General features: G+C 48.6%; 1 protein-coding gene across 1 annotated transcript in view; it reads left to right on the top strand.

The window, feature by feature from the left end:
* HK1 (hexokinase 1) overlaps positions 1-21211 on the top strand; it is a 71178-nt gene that overhangs the window by 48871 nt on the left and 1096 nt on the right. The window contains exons 9-17 of the mRNA XM_081227604.1: positions 1615-1848; positions 4457-4761; positions 6139-6287; positions 6594-6713; positions 8072-8167; positions 9845-9944; positions 13760-13943; positions 15814-15969; positions 19312-19545. Of these exons, the coding sequence (XP_081083730.1) occupies positions 1615-1848; positions 4457-4761; positions 6139-6287; positions 6594-6713; positions 8072-8167; positions 9845-9944; positions 13760-13943; positions 15814-15969; positions 19312-19545 (1578 nt within the window). The remainder of the gene's footprint in view (positions 1-1614; positions 1849-4456; positions 4762-6138; positions 6288-6593; positions 6714-8071; positions 8168-9844; positions 9945-13759; positions 13944-15813; positions 15970-19311; positions 19546-21211) is intronic.

Below are 21211 nucleotides of genomic sequence, written 5' to 3'. Positions count from 1 at the left end.
CAGTGGCATCATAGCTCTGGCTCCTGGGAGAAGATGCTAATGTAAGCGGAGAGGGGTTTATCTGAACTTACTCTTATTTCCCATCCGAGTCCTGGCATTTGTCCTAGGATCTCTCCTTTAGGAGCAATTGGTACAGAACTACAGTCAATAGGGAGGCACACTACTGAGTTTCCAGTCATCTCTCTTCTCAAGTCACCTGGTCAACTGTTGGGAGGGGAGGGAGAAAGAGGCTCATGGTTTGTCTTCAGAATCATTGACAAAGTCAGGAAATGCCTGCCTTCCTCTGGGCCTGTTTCTGGTGTTGGCTCTTAGGTTACCAAGAAACAAAACCCACTTGAACTAGCTCAAGAAGGCGTCTATATTGTAGTAAAGTCTATCTCAAAAAAACCTATTAAAAACATCTTACCAGTGCAGATGTTGGAAGCGTTCTCTTTAAAATCAGGAGCAAGACAGTATCACCTGTTTCTATTCAGCATTGTCCTGGAGCCTTAGCCAAATTTTTTTTAGGAAAGAAAAAGAAATTAAAGGCATAAGAATCAAAAATAGAGGAAGTAAAACTGTCATTATTTGCAGATCGTATTTGTATGGAACACCAAAAATATCTAGACAAGTGATTAGAATAACAGGAGAGGTTAGGAAGATATCTGGAGATAAGATACAAAAATTAATTATATTTCTATATATTGACAGTAATTAAAATATATATTTTTGAATCTTTTATTTTAGAATATTTTTAGACTTACAGAAAAATTGCAAACATAGTACATATCCCTCACCCAGTTTTCCACACTGTTAACATTTTACCTTAATATGGTATATTTAAAATATGTGTGTGTGTGTGTGTGTATAAAGAATATATATATCTTCTTTTCCTTTTTTTTTTTTTTTTTTTTTGAGGTGCGCGGGCCTCTCACTGTTGTGGCCTCTCCCGCTGCGGAGCTGTGGCCTCTCCCGCTGCGGAGCACAGGCTCCGGACGCACAGGCTCAGCGGCCATGGCTCATGGGCCCAGCCGCTCCGCGGCATGTGGGATCTTCCCAGACCGGGGCACGAACCCGTGTCCCCTGCATCAGCAGGCGGACTCTCAACCACTGCGCCACCAGGGAAGCCCTTCTTTTCCTTTTTAAAGACCACATCTACAATAGTAATAAAACTATACCCTGGAGTGAATCCAGCAAAAGATATACAAAGCATGTATGTATGCAGCAAATTAAAATTTGACTGGAAGACATCAAGGAAGAATGTGTAAGAATGCAGGGGCAACTCACAGACCCAAAGAGCAGGAGATTTCCCCCAGGCCTCCTGGGCACTGAGCCCTGGGGTGGAAGCATCTATTTCTCCACGTGTTCAGGGCCCACGTGGTCTGGCTTGTTCACTTCTCTCCGTTTGTCTGACATGTCATAACCCAGCCTAGTACAGTTTTTCCTCTTGCTGCCTCCTGACTTCTTATGGAGGAGACCCTTTCTCAGGCTCTTCTCAGGCATTTGACTGCCTTCATCCCCTGTCGTACACACATGGTGAACGGTGAGTTCACCTCTCCAGGACCTTCAGACCTCAGTGCTTTGCCCTGCCTGCTGTGGCCCTTAACTCACAAGTACTGGCCTCTGACCTCACAGGAATAAGGAAGGCCTCCACAATGCCAGAGAAATCCTGACCCGCCTGGGAGTGGAGCCATCTGATGACGACTGTGTTTCGGTCCAGCACGTGTGCACCATTGTCTCGTTCCGCTCTGCCAACCTAGTGGCTGCAACGCTAGGCGCCATCCTGAATCGTCTTCGAGATAACAAGAGCACGCCCAGGCTGCGGACCACGGTTGGTGTCGACGGGTCTCTTTACAAGACGCACCCACAGTGAGTCTGCCCTTTGCTATGATTGGCACTCAATACCCGCCTGGGCTAAGGACTTTCTCCAGAGGGCAGACTTTTGCACCCAGTGAAGGTCTCTGGCAGACAAGACAACATGTAGTTCTGGGCAGAAAGGTCAGAGTTGCCCACCTGGGGAAGTATCCAGCCCTCAGCTGATTCCTGCTGGTGTTGCTTCTGCGCTGCACTGTGATCTCTCCTCGTTTCGTAAGTCTTGTTAGAGATTTCTGTAGCTGCCAGGAGCACTGGGCGGAATATGTCTGTATCTTGAATTCTCTTGCTTCTCTGCATTTCGTCAGGGACCTTCATCCTCACTGTCACTCAGGTCATAGGTGTAGTGCCCACATTCCTATTTTAGAAGCTCCGATGAGTTTCTAAAGCCCCTCAAACCCTCAGGTAGTACTTTTTAAAAATGGGTAACTTGTTGATGCTTTGCATCTGAGAGCCAGAGAGAGATTAAGTTGTTAAGTGGTCCCCATTGATGCTGCCTTCTTGTCTACTGGACGCCTTAGCATCAGAAGCCTTCTGTGGCCACTAAGGACACGGCCTGAATCTTTTTTTTTTTTAAATATATTTATTTATTTATTTATTTATGGCTGTGTTGGATCTTCGTTTCTGTGCGAGAGCTTTCTCTAGTTGTGGCAAGCGGGGACCACTCTTCATCGCGGTGCGCGGGCCTCTCACTGTTGTGGCCTCTCTTGTTGTGGAGCACAAGCTCCAGACGCGCAGGCTCAGTAGTTGTGGCACACAGGCCTACTTGCTCCGCGGCATGTGGGATCTTCCCAGACCAGGGCTTGAACCCGTGTCCCCTGCGTTGGCAGGCAGACTCTCAACCACTGCGCCACCAGGGAAGCCCCTGAATCTTTTAAAAAGGCTAAAGGTGAATTCTAAGTCTTTATGTTCCAAATTTTAACAATAACTGCCTGTGACATGATTTTTTTGTACGGGATCTCAGGTATTTCTCCCATTGTATATATAATGTGCCTGTGAAGTGGCCTTGCAGATACTGTGCCTTCATACCCAGTTCTAGTAACAGTTAAATAAGGATTGACTTAAACTGAAATAGTTCAGTGTTGCTGAGGGGATAGGGTTTGAGCTAGTTAGCTGCTATTATCTGCCAGGTTCATATATATATATATATTTTTTTTGTAGTACGCGGGCCTCTCACTGTTGTGGCCTCTCCGGTTGCGGAGCACAGGCTCCAGACGCACAGGCCCAGCGGCCATGGCTCACGGGCCCAGCCGCTCCACGGCATGTGGGATCCTCCCCGACTGGGGCACGAACCCGTGTCCCCTGCACTGGCAGGCGGACTCTCAACCACTGCGCCACCAGGGAAGCCCCATAATTTTATTTCTTTATATTCTTAGAGTTTTTGTAAAATTCTTGATAATGCAATTAGCCATCTTTTTTTTTTTTTTTTTTCTTGGCTAATTTTTGGACAAGACAGCTTAGGGATTTACATCACATTAAAATAGTTTTCTACTTGTGGTAAAATACACATAATATAAAATTTATCATCTTAGCCATTTTTTGAGTGTACAGTTCAGTAAATTTAAGTACCTTCACACTGTTGTGCAGGCATCACCACCAGTCATCTCTAGAACTCTGTCATTTGCAACATCACATTTTAAAAAATAACTGATTCAATACTGATTATTTCAGGAATAAAATATTTTTGGTATAGAAACTTCAGATAGTTCAAAAAATTACAAAGAGAATAGAAGTCATCATTAATCCCATCCCCTGGAGTTGACCGCTGTTAACATTTTGAGGTTCCAGTTTCCCAGTTTCCCATGGCAGGCAGCCTTCCATATTTACAACAGACCACAGACCTGGAGAAAGTTCTGTGTCTCACTGAGTCCTGTCCTAAAGTCCTCTTCTAACCACTAAAAAATATACCTGGTCTTGGGGGCTGAGGGAAAGGGCCAAGTGAAAATGGAAAACAAGAGAGATTCTTGCTTGATTGAGCCCTTGCTCAGCGCCAGTTATTCATCGAAGATTTGATGAACTCACTGAGTTCCCACATCACTGTCAGCCAGGTGCTGTCATCCACATTGACTCCAAGGTTAAGTAACGGAACAAGGTCCCCTGGTATAGAAGTGGGGGCACTCACCCTGTCTCCTGGTCTGACTTTTAAACACTGGGCTCTTTTGGGCTCCTTCTTGACCACTGTGCTGTATTACCTCCTTGTCATAGTAGACAACAACATTTTTTTGGACCCTGAATTTTCTGTATTTGATATTCTTTATTTGTTTGTTTTGGCCTCGTGGCATGTGGGATCTTAGTTCTCTCACCATGGATCAAACCTGTGGTCCCCTGCAGTGGAAGTGCAGAATCCTAACCACTGGACCACCAGGGAAGTCCCTCGATATTCATGTAATAATGAGAGCCCTCTCTTTTTATGTGTCACTGTGGGTGATTTCAGTTTCCCCTTTTTACCTGTCTGCATTTGGTAACTTTTCTACAGTGGATGTGTTGTGTGACTGGAGTAATGCGGAAAGCAAGTGTAGAAAATGGAATTAAGGTGTCCAAAGAAAGGGGTCCTAGAGCTCCCTACAGTCCGGCTCAGTCGGCTTTTGTGGCCTCCCCGCCCCAGGTATTCCCGGCGTTTCCACAAGACCCTGAGGCGCTTGGTGCCCGACTGCGATGTGCGTTTCCTCCTCTCGGAGAGTGGCAGTGGCAAGGGGGCTGCCATGGTGACCGCGGTGGCCTACCGCCTGGCTGAGCAGCACCGGCAGATAGAGGAGACCCTGGCCCACTTCAGTCTCACGAAGGATATGCTGCTGGAGGTGAAAAGGAGGATGCGGGCCGAGATGGAATTGGGGCTGGGCAAGCAGACGCATGACAAGGCCGTCGTCAAGATGCTGCCCTCCTTCGTCCGGAGCACTCCCGATGGGACAGGTGAGGACCTCTGTTGGGGGCTGACACGCCCCTCCTGCTTCTCACACCAGTGGCTGAGTCACGGTGGGGCTGCAGGGTGGTTGGCCTCTCCAGTGGATGCTTACACTGGGGTGGCATGATTGGCAAGAGCTAGAAACTCACTCAAACCTCTCTCTTCCATTTTTACCACCGACTTGCCGCGTGTGTGACTCAAGGCAGTCTATTTCCCCTGGTCCAGACTCCCAGGCAGGCGCTGTCTCCAAAACCACAGCCCTGTTCAGAATTAGAAAGTGTTCTTAAGAGAACAGAGCTGGGCAGATCCCAAAGCACTGAGATTGCTATAGGGCCTCTGATAAACACAGGAAAGCAGAAGAAGGATAAACACTCACTGCCCCCTTCCTAGGTCCTGGTGGAGAGGCACACAGAGGCCTGGGGATTGTTATACCCAGGCAGATTGGAGCTCAGCGTCCAACCCCATACTGCTGACCTTGCTGGTCCTGTTGGAGCTCAGCACTGGGCGGATGCTGATGACTGTTTGTGATATGAGTATGTCCTATGTGTCAGCTACTTACTCTAGCATAATATACCACCCTGAAACTTAGTGGCTTTAAACAGAAACCACTTATTGTTGCTCAGGGGCCCCTGGGTCGGCAACTTATCATTGCTCATCTGGGCCAGGCTTGGCTGATCTTTCATTCATGCGTCTGCAGTCCCTGGGGGGCTCTCCCTTACATGTCCAGCATTTGTCTGTCAGCTGGGGTGTAGGAGTGCTTGGCCACGTGTCTTATCCTCCAGTGGGTCGCTGGGCTTGTTCACATGGTAACAGCAGGGTCCACGAGGGAGAGGGAGACCTCAAAGCCTCTTGGAGGCCTAGGCTGGGGCTGGCTCAGCTCCGCTTCTGCCACACTCTGTTGGCCAAAGCAAGTTATAAGGCCAGGCCAGATCCAAGGTGAGGCGGAAATAGATTCCATCTTTTGACGGGAAGAACTGCAAAGTCACTTTACAAAGAAGCCTGCATACAGGGAGGAATGATTGTGGCCATTTTTGCAAACACTCTACACATTGACATATATTATTAATTTTTATATGAGGTTCCCTAAGATCAGGGCATTGTTGCCAAGCTTTTTAATAGCCTGGTAAAATTTATTTGTTTACTGTGACAGATGGCTCATCCATGGGGCCTTTTGTCCTTCTAGTGTGGCTCAGAGGCTGTGGTGGTCATGAGTTGATGCCCACCCTCTCTGAGCCTGGGCTGTGTGCTGAGGGAAGACTTAATAGCTTCTCCCCTATATTTAATATGCGGCTTCCTCCCTTGAAAGTCTGAAGTCTTGGGGTTACTGGCTGTCAGGAGGCAATACTAACTCTTCTTGACCTTCTTTATGTTCTTGACCACAACAGAGCACGGTGACTTCTTGGCCCTGGATCTTGGAGGAACAAATTTCCGCGTCTTGCTGGTGAAAATTCGTAGTGGGAAAAAGAGAACAGTGGAAATGCACAACAAGATCTACGCCATTCCAACGGAAATCATGCAGGGCACCGGGGAAGAGGTGAGACAGTTTTGCTTTTACACCACCATGACATATGTGCGTCACAGACCTGGCCAGTGGCACCGTCGGGCCCCAGAACCTGCATGTGATACATGCCGCTGTGCAGTTGTGTCTGTGTGGCCCGAAAGCATCAGGTACATTCAGCCATGCTGGGCTTAGGATGCTCAGGGGCTGGGAAGATACTAGGGAAGGGGGCTTGCTCTGCATGTGTCGGGGGCGGGTGTGTGTGTGTGTGTGTACTTGTATGTATGCACTGAAGGTGTGAAGCTAGAGGGTACATGAGTAAGCCCTTCTTTTCTCCTAAAGCTGTTTGACCACATCGTTTCCTGCATCTCTGACTTCCTGGATTACATGGGTATCAAGGGCCCCAGAATGCCTCTGGGCTTCACGTTTTCATTTCCCTGCAAGCAGACGAGCTTGGATGCGGTGAGTCTCCTTTTTCCAGGCATCAGACACCGGGCGGTGCTGACTGTCCCTTGGCCAGTGTGGGTCAGCTCTTGAAGCCTCCTTCAGCCTCTGTGTCATCCCTCGATTCTGGGACAGTTTAGCCGTCACAGTGGGTTGACTCAGGCCTTACGCCACACCCTCCAGTACATCTTAAGACTCTACTCTTCTTTTATCATTTAAAGCATTCACCTCTTCTGGGAAGCCTTCTGGTCCTCCAGGCAAAAAGAATCTCACCCTCATGAGTGGTCCCTGTTTCCTCTAATGTTGCCTGGTTATAGCACTTCTTACACAGTTTTTAGTGATCTTTGGTGTCTCTCTTTTCTGCAACGTCATATGCTCCTTGAGCCGAGGACCTGTGTTCCCCACAGGCCCCAGCACAGTGTGCTATCAGAGAAGATGCTTAATAAATGTTTATTCAATAAATGGAATGAACCAGGGCTCAAGGTCAGGGCTTGAGCGCCTGCTGAGGACCATGAGCTGGCCACACAGTTCCTGCCCTCAGGAAGCCGCCAGTCTAGTGGAGCATCCCAGCCTACTCCAGCAACACCGGCCGGCACCACGCTTAGGGGTGTTGGCAGGCCCAGGGGGATGTTCTGTGTGGAAGGGAGCGGTTGTGCAGAATCCTGCAGGCGAGGCCCATCCTCTGTGTTGCACAGGTAGAGGTGTGGCCAGGGAGCAGACCCTGGTGTTGGCATCACATCACACGGGGCCTTAGGCCAGGGTTTGAGGCACATGATTGGCAGCACTTGGCAAGCTGGGCAGGACCATCTGCCTCTAGAAGCCAGTTAATCCAGGCACAGTGCTGACTCGGGTCTTTTTCCGTCTTAATAACTCTTTTAGATCTCAACAGGTGGATCCATGTAAACTTGGTATTGCAGTTTTTAAAAGGTCTGGTGATTTTTAAAAGCAGTTCACTTATACCGTCATCATAGTGAGTACACACCCAGCAAGTGTATACACTACAGTCCAATCAAACCTAAAGTTTACTTTAGGTAGTAACAGTGTTACTAAAAATTTGCATTTCTCCACTTATGTTTTTGGTAAACTGTTCTTCAGAGGAACTAGTTGGTTATACCACAGGCAGCACCATTAACTTTCTATGCCTCAGTTTTTCCATCTGTGAAGTGGGGATTACAAACCAGACCACTGTGAGGACAGTGAGAGGGGGCAGGCCTGCGGAGGACTCTGTATTTTATTGGTTTGTGCCTCAGATGTTCCAGCATTGTCTCACTGTAAATTCTTAGCAGGTGTTTACTCTGGAAGGAGGGGGTGGGATTTTGTATTCTGTCTAGAAGGATTAATGACACAGGACTCTCCCACTGCCCTTCCTATTGCAGGGAATCTTGATCACCTGGACGAAAGGTTTTAAGGCAACTGATTGCGTGGGGCAGGATGTAGCGACCTTACTGAGGGATGCGGTAAAAAGGAGAGAGGTAACTATTAAAAGGATGTTTTAAAAAATCTTTCCTGTTTTTTTCAGGTTATAAAAATTGTACTTGCTCGGGAATTCCCTGGCAGTCCAGCGGTTAGGACTCCGCACTTCCACTGCAGGGGGCATGGGTTCGATCCCTGGTTGGGGAACTACGATCCCACATGCCACTCGGCAGCCAAAGAAAAAAGTACTTGCTTGTTGTAAAGAATTCAAATGATACAGAACCCTGTGACAAGGTTATTAAGGTTGCCCCAACTGATGGCAATAAAAGAGAGCAGAACAGTTTTGTGTTATTAAAAGATAGTTTAAGGAATGTAAAATCATGGCTCTCCTCCAGCTTGAAAAAGGGAGAAGCAGCCCCTGACCGTGGGGCACAGCCTGGCACTGCCGCGGAGCACAGCCGTCATCACAGCCCCCTTGTGACCGCAATGGAATCAAATGAGCAGGAAGCGCTGCGTCATCATGGCAGAACTTGGCACGTGCTCAGAGATGGCCCTGCTTTCTGACAGCATCCAGTCCTGAGCAAAACCCCACTTCTTAGAACCCTCCCTAAAACCACCAGCACAGGCTCAGATCCTATAACTGTGCTTTCTAGCACTTTCTGGCACGCACCATGGGATGTGTTCGCCTGTGTTGCAACCAACCAATCAGGAAGTGCAGCTTTGTCCACTGTGGGTATGTTTCCGGTGGTCTTTGGCTGGAGGACATTGACAAAATATAAAATGAAAAATTCTGAAGTTTTTATTTAACTCATTAATTAATGAGGGAATCAGTTAGAAGTTAAAAAAGAAAAAAGGTCTGTTCAAGTGTCTCCAGTTCAGAAGAGCAGATTAATTAATATACACAGGCAGTCAGGGAAGCTGATATGTATGAGTTGGAAGAGGGGTCGATTGTTCCTGGAAGAGGGTGCTAGACGACAGCTAATATTTCATTGAAAAGAAACCTGATGCCCTCTTTTTGCCTATTTCACAACTCTTAATCTCAGTGTTCTTCCAATGTACTTTCCATGCATATACCAACATACATTAAAAAAATAGGAGTCATACCACGTATACTATATTACAGCTGGCTTTTTTCACTTACTATGAAATAGGAGTCTTTCGTTTCGCTGCATAGAGGCCAACTTCATTCACTTTCTTGGCTGTGCAGGATTCCAGAGTTTGCCCGAACCGGGCCTTACATGTCCCTTTTGATCTAGATTTGGGTTGTTTCTCCTTCTGGCTCACATAAGTCACGCAAATACCCTTGTATGTGCCTTTGTGTACCTGTATGCTTGTCTCCGAAGAACAGATTCTGAGACATAGATTTGGTACTTCCATTTTGCCCTCTGAAAGGCTATAATACTTTAACCTGCCAAGAGAAAGAGCTACTTGGCCATTGTCCCTTGTCTCTTCTCCATTCCGCAGTGCTCACTGGGCTGCCTCTCTAGGACTCATTGCCATCTGTGAAATGGGTAGAATACTTCCTTTCTTCAGAGCTCAAGCTTCAGATACATCATTAATAGTAGATGTTTAGTGAAGAAGCATTTCATTACCTTTCACAGGCTGGTAAGGAAACTATTTCAGATGATGCACCAGCAGCTTTCTGACCGCAGTGCAGCAGAGTGACCCTGCAGAACTCAAGCCGGGCAGCGCTGTCCCTCCCCTAAAGCTAAACCTGTGTCTCTTTCTTTCCAAAGGAATTTGACCTGGACGTGGTGGCTGTGGTCAATGACACGGTGGGCACCATGATGACCTGTGCTTATGAGGAGCCCACCTGCGAGGTTGGACTCATCGTAGGTGGGTGTCCTGGAAGGTCTTTTTCTGGGGCAGGGTAGGCTGGGTTTCCCTGTTTTGTGGGGCCCTGAGCCAACAGCTCAGCCCTCGGTGTGAGACAGTGTATCTGTCAGCACTGTCCCCTTAACCACCTCCAGAGTTTCATCATAGCCTGAGGCTGCAGGGCTCTCCAGGGGTTTCCCCTCCCAACACCCAGCCCACGAGGCTTCCAGGTGACTGTAAGCAGGTTGTCAGGAACGGAGCTCTCCAGGAGTGCGGCCCCCAGGTGGCTCACACGCCCCCGGCGGACAGGGTGGGAGTGCTTGGAGCTGGCCTGGTCAGCAGGGCTTGTAGGGAGGGACCCGGGCAGGTGTTGCAGGGCCGGGGCCTGTGGCTGGGAAGAAAGCAAGCTTCCTCCTCTCCTGACTGTGGAGAAGGGCCAGAGGGCAGCCTGGGCACCATTTGGCCTTTAGCACCAATGGTCCCAGCTGCTGAAGTGGGAGGTATATGACTGAGCCAAAATCTGGGTCTGCTCACCTGTGCACAGTAAAGCCAATCCACTGACACTGGGTTGTGGTGAAGGAAAAGTGCAGCATTTTTTATGTTTTGTTATGTTTTTGGTTTTTTTGTCGGGGGGGAGCGGGGATAGACAAAGAGTTAGATTAGCATAGGACGGAAAGGGCAGCGTTTACTGTGAGGCGCCGTACAAGGAGTCCAGGACAGCCAATGCTCAGAACGCCTGAACTCCTCAGTGCAGTTCAGCACAGCCTTTTCAAAGGCCAGGTGAGGGAGGGGCGTCTCAGGGTCTGTGATCAGCTCATGCACAATTCTCTGATTGGTTGATGGCGAGGTAACAGGGCGGTGTCACTGGGGTCAACATTATCGGTCCTTAGGCTCCAGCAGGCCTGCGGCTATGTTCTCAAGGTCGACAAGAAGCTAATATCTTCCATTTGGTGGGGGTTTTAGCATCAGTAAAACAACTTAGGGAATGTGCATCAGACACTATTATCTAGGTACTTCAGAGGGGAGCTAAAGCAGAGGATATGGGAGAGGGGGCTGTCCCGGGAAGGCCCCACAGGGTCCTGCTCGGTTACAGACAGGGATTATCTGGCTTTGCAGGTTGTTCCTTTATAATCCAAGCACAGTAGGGGTCTGGGCCTTGAGAGCACAAAATCCCAGAAGCATCTTGATTTAGGCTACAAGAAAAACATTCGCCTAACTGGTCCTGTTCCTAATGTCAGGGATGCTGGGAAAAGGCCCGGTTTCTTAGCTAACACCTGCAGAACATCCCTGGGTGGAGAGAGTCAGCAAGCAGCCTGCTGCGTGCACCTGGGAGATTGGGAGAAGGCCCCAGCAGGCTGCCTTCCTGGTGCCAGGAAGCCCTTTTCATTTGTTAAACCACTTTTGGCTCCTGTGGAAATTTTTAAAAGCTAGGGAGCAGCTCCAGGTAAATGTTGTTTGGGGCCTGGCTTTGGGGCTCTTTGTTTCTTCCTTTCTTTTGCAAAGCTTTCTTTCTCCACCCGGCCCCTCCCTTCCTTCTGCTTATGAATGGGCTTAGGTGTGAAATGCAAAGCTAGAGTGACACAGCACTTTCTCTGCTTCGGGCCTGACCTCACCTTCCTGCCCAGAGGTCAGGCCCGCAAATGCCAGGGTGGGGACGGAGGTGGGGGGTGGGGGTAGGGGGTTCTCCCGTTGCCTTCAAAGTCACTCTTTCCCTCTGTCATCAGTTGATCTCTGCTCAGAACGCCCATGAACAAGAAGTATAATTTACATGTTTTGGCTTTCTTTGCACCCCTTCCATTTCTGGGGCTCCTCTCCTCTCAGTTTTACAGTTTGGGTGAAAGGGAGCCGAGAAAACAAAAATTACGTTACCCGAAAACTGGGTTGGCTTCTTGGTGGGTGTCGAGCCAAAAGACACAACCAAACCAAAGATCAGAAGGAAGGATTTATTACTTGCAGCAAGTAAAGAGAACACTGGGGGTCTTTCCCAAAGCAGTGTCTCCTCGAACAGAAAAATTGGGGAAGTTTTAAGCTAAGGGTACGAGCATATTCATGAAGGGGCTTGGGCAGAGGAGAATTCAGTATAGAATTGGGGCAAAGGTTGACAGAGTCCAGGCTTCAGTTGATTTAAGTCAGGAGGGTCAGAAAAGGTCAACATCACCATCCCTTAGGTTACACTTGATCTGGTGGTTGAGTGCCCAGCGAGGGTTTAAATTCTGCAAAACAGCTCAGGAAAGTGCTTCAGGCTAATCTTTACCACTGAAACAGAGCTAGGAGTCTTTACAACTGATTTGTTATCTTTGCTATTGTTACTTCTCATGCCTGATAACAGTTTGTCCTTTTGTTCCCTTAAAATCATTATTACTGAGACCTGTTCTAGAGCAAGCATTGTGGCCAGGCTTAGATCACAAAATGGCTTAGGCCAAAATGGCTCCTCTTATATCAAGAGAGTCATGCCTATTTGTCTTTCTCTGGGGACTCCCTACCCTATCTGCTTACAGTTACACAGTCAGAAGCATCTGTGAATTCTACTTAAGTTTCTTTAAAGGGCATAAAACAGCCAGAGCCCACTTGGCTAGCTGGTAGAGGTGTCCTTGTGTCCCTTAAGGATGTTGAAAATCCATCGACCTCTGTCTCCCACCCAGGGTGGGTCCACAGTGCTCGAGGGCCTTGCAAGGGCTGCAAGTGTGATCCCTGGCCAGCAGCATCAGAATCACCCGCAGGCATGTTAGAAATGCAGGGTCTTGGGCCTCACCCCAGACCTCCTGAATCAGAAAATCCATCTTAATAGCTCCTCAGGGGATTCAGGTGTATGTTAAAATATCTGTGTGAGGGACTCCTTGGTTAGTTGATTGGTTTTTAAATTTCCCGTCCATTCACTGAGACAAGGCCAGTGACCACAAGTTTGGATGTCTGGCGATTAAATCTGCTGTGAAAGTTTTAGAACGCTTCCTCTCAGCATCTGTACCTAACTACTCCTAGTCGAGAACAGCAAACAGTTTGTGGTCCAGCCCTAGTCCTTGGGGGGGCCCCAGTCTGACTAGCCCTGCCCTGGGGAGGTCAGGGATGGAGATCAGAGGCGCTTGATCCCCTGGCAGCCGTTTGTCTGTTTGTGTGTATACAGTGTAGGGGTGCACTCAGGGAAACATCTCTTTTCTCAGGAGAATCATCAGAATTTCAAAGAGATCTGTGATACCAAATGGTGAGGAACCATTGCTTTAGAAGGGCACCCTGGAGATGCTCAGGGCACTGTCCTTCCCTGAACGAACTGTGGGCCTCATTCTGGAACCCACAGGAGAGTTTGTTCAGGCAGAGTCCACGGCCAAGTTTGATAAGAAAAGATAAGTGGACATGCATGGTGGGATAGTAGACAACCCCTCCATGTAATATTTTATATGTATGTGTGTATATACATATAAATACAGTATATGTGTGTGTATGTATATGTGGAGAGAGAAGAAAAGAGAAATAGAGAAATATCCTTCCAGTCTGAATGCTGCCTGAACTTCCACAATTGAAAATACATCCCTTTGTTGTAAGACCATCTTGTATTAAAATAGACATAGCCCTGTGTGGACAGGTAAACATACGAGGCTCTCGGTGTTGATGTCTTAGTATAAAGTAAGTTAATCAAATGCTCTGGGCAGTTTTAACTCTGATTTTGCCTTTATATTTTGAGACTTTCCTGGGAGACATTCGGAAAGTGAAGCTATTACTTGGTTCATCTGAAAAGTGTGCCCCTCTCTGTGGAGCCCCAGGCCCCACCCAAGTCTAGCTGCAATCCCTCTCCCCACTAAGCACGGTGGTGTGGCCATTCATTCTCTCCTCGTGTATTCCAGGGACGGGCAGCAATGCCTGCTACATGGAAGAAATGAAAAACGTCGAGACGCTAGAAGGAAACGAGGGCCGAATGTGTATCAACATGGAGTGGGGTGCCTTTGGGGACAACGGGTGTCTGGACGATATCAGAACTATCTATGACAAACTGGTGGATGAATATTCTCTAAACGCCGGGAAGCAAAGGTAATCCCACCTGGTGGAGGAGACGGGAGGGCATCCTGCCTATTACAACGGAAGAAGTTTCTAGGAGTGGGGTTTGCACAAAGCCTGGAGACTGTGGTCCCTCAGGTTCACTCCTGACCTTGGCTTTTGGCCCAAGGAGAGCAGAGAACTTAAGGGTGGAGGGTGGTGGCAGCACATGGTACAAGATGGCCCAGGGTTGATGTTCTGTGCAGGTGTCTCTGGGGACAGGGTAGCAGTGGCCACACCACTCCTCTCAGTGAGCGTGTTTATCCTGCAACATTCTGGCCTTCTCATTGCTCTGTTTCTTCCCCATCAGGCTCATAGAGATCTGTTGGTCGGCAGGTTTTTGCCTTGTTTAGTAGGACACATTTGACCTGCAGTTGTTAAAGGGCAAGGGAAATTAGGATGTCGCCAGTGGGAGTGGGGGGCTCCCCGTCACGGGTGAGGCAGAGGCCCGCCACCGCCAATTCCTCCTTTTCCCACGGCAGACCTCTTGCACCGCCTAGTGGCTATTTGGATCTTTGCAGCTCGGGTGTCAGGGACCCTCCCCAAGATGGCAGTGTCCACCCTTCCCAGCATAGAGACAAATGACCCCTTGTCTCAAGCTCCCAGGGATCAGGCCATCCTCTGCCATAGCCAAGACGAGGTGGTCTAGGCCGTGCCCCCAGGAACAGAATGAAGAGCTGGGGGTAATACCTCCCAAACATAAGTGGTTCTCCAACTAACCTCAAGATTTTTGTCTTTTCCAAATACCACCTATGCTTAATGTTTTTCTTTAAATCATCTTGTATTCTTACATTTAATGAGGGAGGAAAACCAATATTACCATAAAATGGATATAGTGAAGAACAGCGTTATTTCAATCCTAGCTACTGTGTCTACCAACAGCTCTACAGGAAGACCCCCTTTGTTATAAGGGAGATCAGTAGGGGTTGGAAGGGATTAGAGCCATATCAGCATCAAACTTATCAACACCAAGGAGATGTCTCCTTGATGGAATGAAAAGGACTAGATGGGAATTGATGATAGTGCTATTTCGTGTTTTTCCTGTGGACCACCCGAAGTCTTCTGGAGTATCCAGATTCCAGTGGAGTCATGCCAGCTTGGGGACACTGGGATGGGGTGTGTGCATGGAAGCATTTAAAGCCCATGTCATTTCTTGAGGCTCCTGAACATGGAGAGGACAGGAATTAAAAGCCCCCAAGAACAGGTGACCCTCAGGGGTGTGGTGGCCACCTGTGTCCTCCAGCCTGTGTGGCTTTATCACTCTGTGGGTACTTGACCAGCACTCTGGGTTTTGGCAAAACCTTCCAAAAATCTAGTGGGAACTTTCCCTGTGTTGTCTTGTTCCTTTAAGCCGTTTGCTGATTCTACAGGTATTGATTGAGCACCTGACTGAGAGCAACGCTGAGCTGTGCTGGGCCCTGGGACTCAAAGCTGAGCAAGACACACATTCTCTGTCCCCTCAAGGCTTTCGCTGCAGGGGTGCCAAGGGGCGGAGGACCTGTGTGTGCTGTGAAGAAGGGAGGGTGTGTGGGAGCTGAGAAAGGCAGGGGGAGGACAGACCTCTTGGAGCAGTGCTGGGCAAGTTGGGAGCTGAGAGCTGGAGTGGGGTTTTGCCAGGCAAAGGCAGGGAGTCAGGTGAGGAAGTGGATGGTCCAGCAGTGAGACAGAGTGCTGGTACTTTCGCGTCTGACCCTGGGAGGGTTGGGGATTCCTCAGTCCTTCCCGGTCTCACACTGTGCCTCTGCCAGGGAGCACAGGGCTGGGTGCACGGGTTGGTGATGCCGGTGAGGCACAGTAAGGCGCCCGGGGTTACTGTGAGACCACAGGCTTCATATAGACACCCAGTCCCCTCCTCTCATTGCAGATATGAGAAGATGATCAGCGGTATGTACCTGGGTGAAATCGTCCGCAACATCTTGATTGACTTCACCAAGAGGGGATTCCTCTTCCGAGGGCAGATCTCTGAGCCGCTGAAGACTCGGGGCATCTTTCAGACCAAGTATCTCTCTCAGATCGAGAGGTGAGTGGGCAGGGCCTTCCCTATTAGAGGTGGACCTGGCCAGGGGGCTGTAATGGGGGCAGTAGGCAACATAGGGGACATTTTGGCCATTTGGGAGGGTTTTCTTCTTCCACTGGAGTCGTAGGCCCTGAGCAATTGCATTTTGAAGTTCCATAATTTTACTATAAGTCATTTCCTTTTATTCATCCTGTATGTTAGGGCATTATATTGATTTGTTTGAAATCATCCTGTGTGTAAGTAGGTTACATTTCAGGATAGGAAAGGTGCATCACAGATACTTGTATTGAAGGACCATTGAGTCCAGAAGAGCCAAGCACCAAGCACCCCTAGTCTGGCCTCACCCTCTTTTCCTCTGAAAGGCAGCCTAGGATGCATAGCTCACCGCCCACCGTGCCCCACAGCGAGCTGCTTCTGTCTTCCTCCTGTTTTTCTCATGTAGAGTGAACATTTCACCTGTGCCTTTGCCATCTTCCGCAGTGAGCTGTGAGAAGAGGTGGAAAAGTGCTCATCAAAAGAGCTTGTGCAAAAGCCACCTTCAGTTTAGAATGGTCACGATAGCAGCACTGACATTGGCTTGGCTCGGGTCTGCCCCTCGCTTTTGCCCAGGCCTGGGTCTGTAACCTTCAGGTAGAACTCACTTCCCACCGGAACCCACGCAGTGAAGTGCTATAGCTGCAGACAGCGGCCCTGCGGCACTGACCCTGGAGGACTTGGGCACGTGGAGTGGTGGCATTTCACAGCTGCGGGGGAGGGGGGGCACCATGCTAGGGAACCAAGCTCCCCACTGCTTTCTCTCCTCATTCTAAGTTCACCCAAGGGCCAAGTGTGGAAAATAGGAGCCTGAGAAGAATGAGAAGAAAATATCAGTGAATATTTCTTGTTAACATTTTTTTATTGTGGTAGATTATATGTAACATTAAATTTACCATTGTTACCATTTTGGAAGTGGACAGTTCAGTGGCATTGAGTACATTCACATTGTTGTTCAGCCATCGCCACCATCCATCTCCAGAACTCTTTCATCATCCCAAACTGAAATTTTGTACCCATTAAACACTAACTCCCCATTTCCCCCCTCCCCCCAGCCCCTGGCAACCACCCTTCTACCTTCTGTGTCTATGAATTTGACTCCTCTAGTGACTTCATGTAAGTGGAATCATATAGCATTTGTCCTTTCACATCTGGCTTATTGCACTTAGTATAATGTCTTCAGGGTGCATCCATGTTGTAGTATGTGTCAGAATTTCCTTGCTTTTTAAGGCTGAATAATTCTTTGTATGTATACACTACATTTTGTTTATCCATTCATCCATCCATGGACACTTGGGTCGCTTCCACCTGTTATCTGTTGTGAATAATGCTGTTATGAACATGAGTGTACAAGTACACGATCGAGTCCCTGCTTTCAATTCTTTGGGATGTATACCCAAAAATGGAATTGCTGAATCACATAATTATTTTACGTATTTATTTATTTGGAGGAGCTGCCATACTGTTTTCCACAGTGGCTGTACCATTTTAACATCCCACCAGCAGTATATACAATGGCTCCAACTTCTCCACATCTTCGCCAACACGTATTCTTTTCTGTTTTTGTTTTTCTTTTAATAATAGCTATACTGATGGGTGTGAAGTGCTGGGGAAGGTCCTTTCAGGTGTAATAGCAAAGGGAGAGATCATAAAGAAAAAATTGCCAAATTTAGCTGCATAGTTCTGTAAGATAAAAACAAAATCAGTCATCAAGCTTAAAAGACAAACAGAAAACTAAGGAAAACATTTGCATTATATATGCAAGATGCAGAGCGTGGCATGGTGGGCAAGAGCTTTGGCAGGTCTGGTCTTGAGACCTGTTCTACCCCATTGGCTGTGAGCTTTGGGTGAGTTACTCGATCTCTCTGAGCCTCAATTTCTGCATCTTTAAAATGGGAATAATCATACATGGATCAGTTGGCTATTAGGAGGAGAAATGAGGTGATGTATGTAAAGCACGTGTCACATAGTAAGTCCTCAAAAAGGCTGACTGCTCTTACCACTGCTGTTGTGTTCATCATCCGTCATTGTCAACTCTTTCAGTTTAATGAGGAGACAAATATCTCAGGAGAACAAGAGTTTTGGTATAAGGTAGTTCATGTGGCCAGTAAACAAAAACAAAAACAGTAATCCTCACTAACAGAGAGGAGCACAGATTAAACCAGTGTGATGCCATTCTTACCAAATTGTCCAGTGTTTTCAATTTTTTTAAAAAATTTATTTATTTATTTTTACTTTTGGCTGTGTTGGGTCTTTGTTGCTGTGCGCAGGCTTTCTCTAGTTGAGGCGAGCGGGGGCTACTCTTCGTTGTGGTGCACGGGCTTCTCGTTGCAGTGGCTTCTCTTGTTGCAGAGGACGGGCTCTAGGTGTGTGGGCTTCAGTAGTTGTGGCACGTGGGCTCAGTAGTGGCTCGCGGGCTCTAGAGCACAGGCTCAGTGGTTGTGGCGCATGGGCTTAGTTGCTCTGTGGCATGTGGGATCTTCCCTGACCAGGGCTTGAACCCGTGTCGCCTGCATTGGCAGGCAGATTCTTAACCACTGTGCCACCAGGGAAGCCCCTTTCCACTGGGGACAAGTAAGGCCAAATACTCTGTCAGAGACAGTAAATTGATATAACTTTCAGAAAGGCGCTTGGCAATATGCATCAAAAACCCTAAGGGAAAACTCTGACTTGCACCAACAGGAACATCATCAGGGTGTTACTTTATATTAGCAGAAAATTGCAAACAACTTAAATTTCTCTAAACTGGCTAAATAAATTATGGTCATCCCCAGAATAGACTGCTGTGGCAGCTTTTACCAATCTTGGTCTCAGATAAGGAGGTGGGAACTTGCTTAGATGTATGAAGCATGAAAAACAGCAAGAAAGAAAACCATATATAAAGGACAAGCCTGCAACATTGTTAATCAACTACACTGCAATATAAAACAAAAATTTAAAAATAAATAAATAAAGAACAAGCCTATTCACATATCAGGACAAAGACATTGTTTAATGATATCCAAGAAAAATAGATTGGAAGGAAATATATTTAAACATTAATAGTATTTTCCCCAGTGCTGGGATTGTAGATAGTTCTAATTTTCCAATTTTTATTTTTCTAGCTTTGCTAGTTATTCTACAGCTTAACATGTAATACTATGGGGATCATTAAAAAAAATAGACAAATGTTTTGAAGGGGAGAGAAAACGCCATGACCCTTTTCGTGGATAAGTGCAGTGATTTGGGGCCGGCTCGTTTGGAGTCGGCGGCTTCTGTGCTGCTCTCGTGGGTCCTGCTTCATCCAGCCTCCTGGCTTTTGTCCCCTTACAGTGACCGATTAGCGCTGCTGCAGGTCCGGGCCATCCTCCAGCAGCTTGGCCTGAACAGCACGTGCGACGACAGCATCCTCGTGAAGACCGTGTGCGGGGTAGTGTCCAAGAGGGCCGCACAGCTGTGTGGCGCGGGCATGGCTGCCGTGGTGGAGAAGATCCGCGAGAACAGGGGGCTGGACCACCTCAACGTGACTGTGGGTGTGGACGGGACGCTCTACAAGCTTCATCCGCAGTGAGTGGGGCTTCCGGGGGGGATGGGCAGAGCTTCCTGGGCAGGCAAGGCCCCTTTATGGCTATGGGACATCAGGATGTGATTCCCACCAGGAAAATTCCTCGCCAGGACACAGCCAACCTGCAGGCTGTGTGGTCAGGGTGGGGCTTGTCTGGGACGAGGAAATGAGCTGCTCTGAAGTTTACCTGGGATGCCTGGGGAGGTGGAGAAGCGGCTTCACTTGGGCAGCTCACACCTGTGGCCTGGCATTTCCTGCTTTCCCCTCCTCCTGGGCCTCTCTTATCCAGGTGGGGAGCAGGAAAGGAGGTAAGGGTGGGCGTGCACTTACCCATCAGCCTGGCCCGGAGGCTGTGTTTGGTAAGTGGGACGAGGGAGTGAAGGAAAGGGGAAGAGGGCCCACTGTCTTGTCCACCTGCTAAATCAGTTTGTCAAGAGCCTTGGAAGGCAGGAGCGGTTTTGGCTCTGGGCTTTGTAGCAGGGAGGCGGGTGGGATGTGACCTCCCTGACATTTTGGTCGGGTGTCCAGCACCCCATTGCTGGAGGAGGAGAAATGAGCCCATCTGCTTTTTTTTTTTTTTTTTTTTTTTTTTTTTTTGCGCGGTACGCAGGCCTCTCATTCTTGTGGCCTCTCCTGTTGCGGAGCACAGGCTCCGGATGCGCAGGCCCAGCGGCCATGGCTCACGGGCCCAGCCGCTCCGCGGCATGTGGGATCTTCCCGGACCGGGGCACGAGCCCACATCCCCTGCATCAGCAGGCGGACCCTCAACCACTGCGCCACCAGGGAAGCCCCCATCTGCTCTTTGATCTACCACACATCCCAAAGCTTGGCTCTTATGAATAGAGTGACCATATTATTGTCGAAACGGAGGTACTTTTGCCAGTCAAGAGAGTGCTACTAATAATCACACTGGGACTGTCCCCAGTAAACTGGGCCATTCACTCCACTTAAAAGCAACCTCACCCAACTCAGTGTAGGCATTGCCTGCCTACGTCATGGCCGTGGCTTGGGATGAAAGCATCTGTTGGGCTCCACGCCGACCTCTATCTCTCCACCTTCATAGCTGTCCTCGTTGTCACTGTGGTTTAGAGCTAGGCTTTGGAGCCGCACATGGACACGCTTGGTTTTAATCTTGGTACCACCATTTAGGAGCTGTGCTCAGTGGCTTCATCTCTGCCAAGTCTCCTCTTCTTCATGGGAAAATGACCACCAGCAGGCCAGACATTACATATATACGTAAAGTGTGGGACACCTAGTAGGTACTCAGCAAAGGGCAGTCAGTATTTCCTCTAGGAGCCCCACTGCCCTGAGCATCCACAGCCTGGCGCTATCTCATTTTCAGCACAAAATGCAAGAACCCGGAGTCACCTCTCATTTAGAGATTATAGTTCACGGGGGTGGGGGGCTCCCTCTCTTAGCTTCAGGTGCTGGGCTGGGGTCTCAGAGGACTGCAGCTGGGGGTGGGTGATGTTCGTTTCCATGCAGCCTGCTGAGCTGACCCAGTGCCAGACCAGCTTGGCCCGCCTCAGTGGTCCACACCCAGGTCCCAGCACCCCTTCATGGTTTTCGGTCCCCTCAGAGCCTCAGGCTTTGAGGATGGGAGCCGTCTGGGTGTGTTACTCATGCCATAGCCCTCAGAAGGTGTAGAGAGCAGCTTGTTTTGGATTC

This window comes from Mesoplodon bidens (genome assembly GCF_964165515.1).
Source record: "Mesoplodon bidens genome assembly, chromosome: 1".
Classification (NCBI taxonomy): domain Eukaryota; kingdom Metazoa; phylum Chordata; class Mammalia; order Artiodactyla; family Ziphiidae; genus Mesoplodon; species Mesoplodon bidens.
The sequence above is the reverse complement of the archived record's forward strand: the minus strand, read 5'-3'. Positions and strand labels throughout refer to the sequence as shown.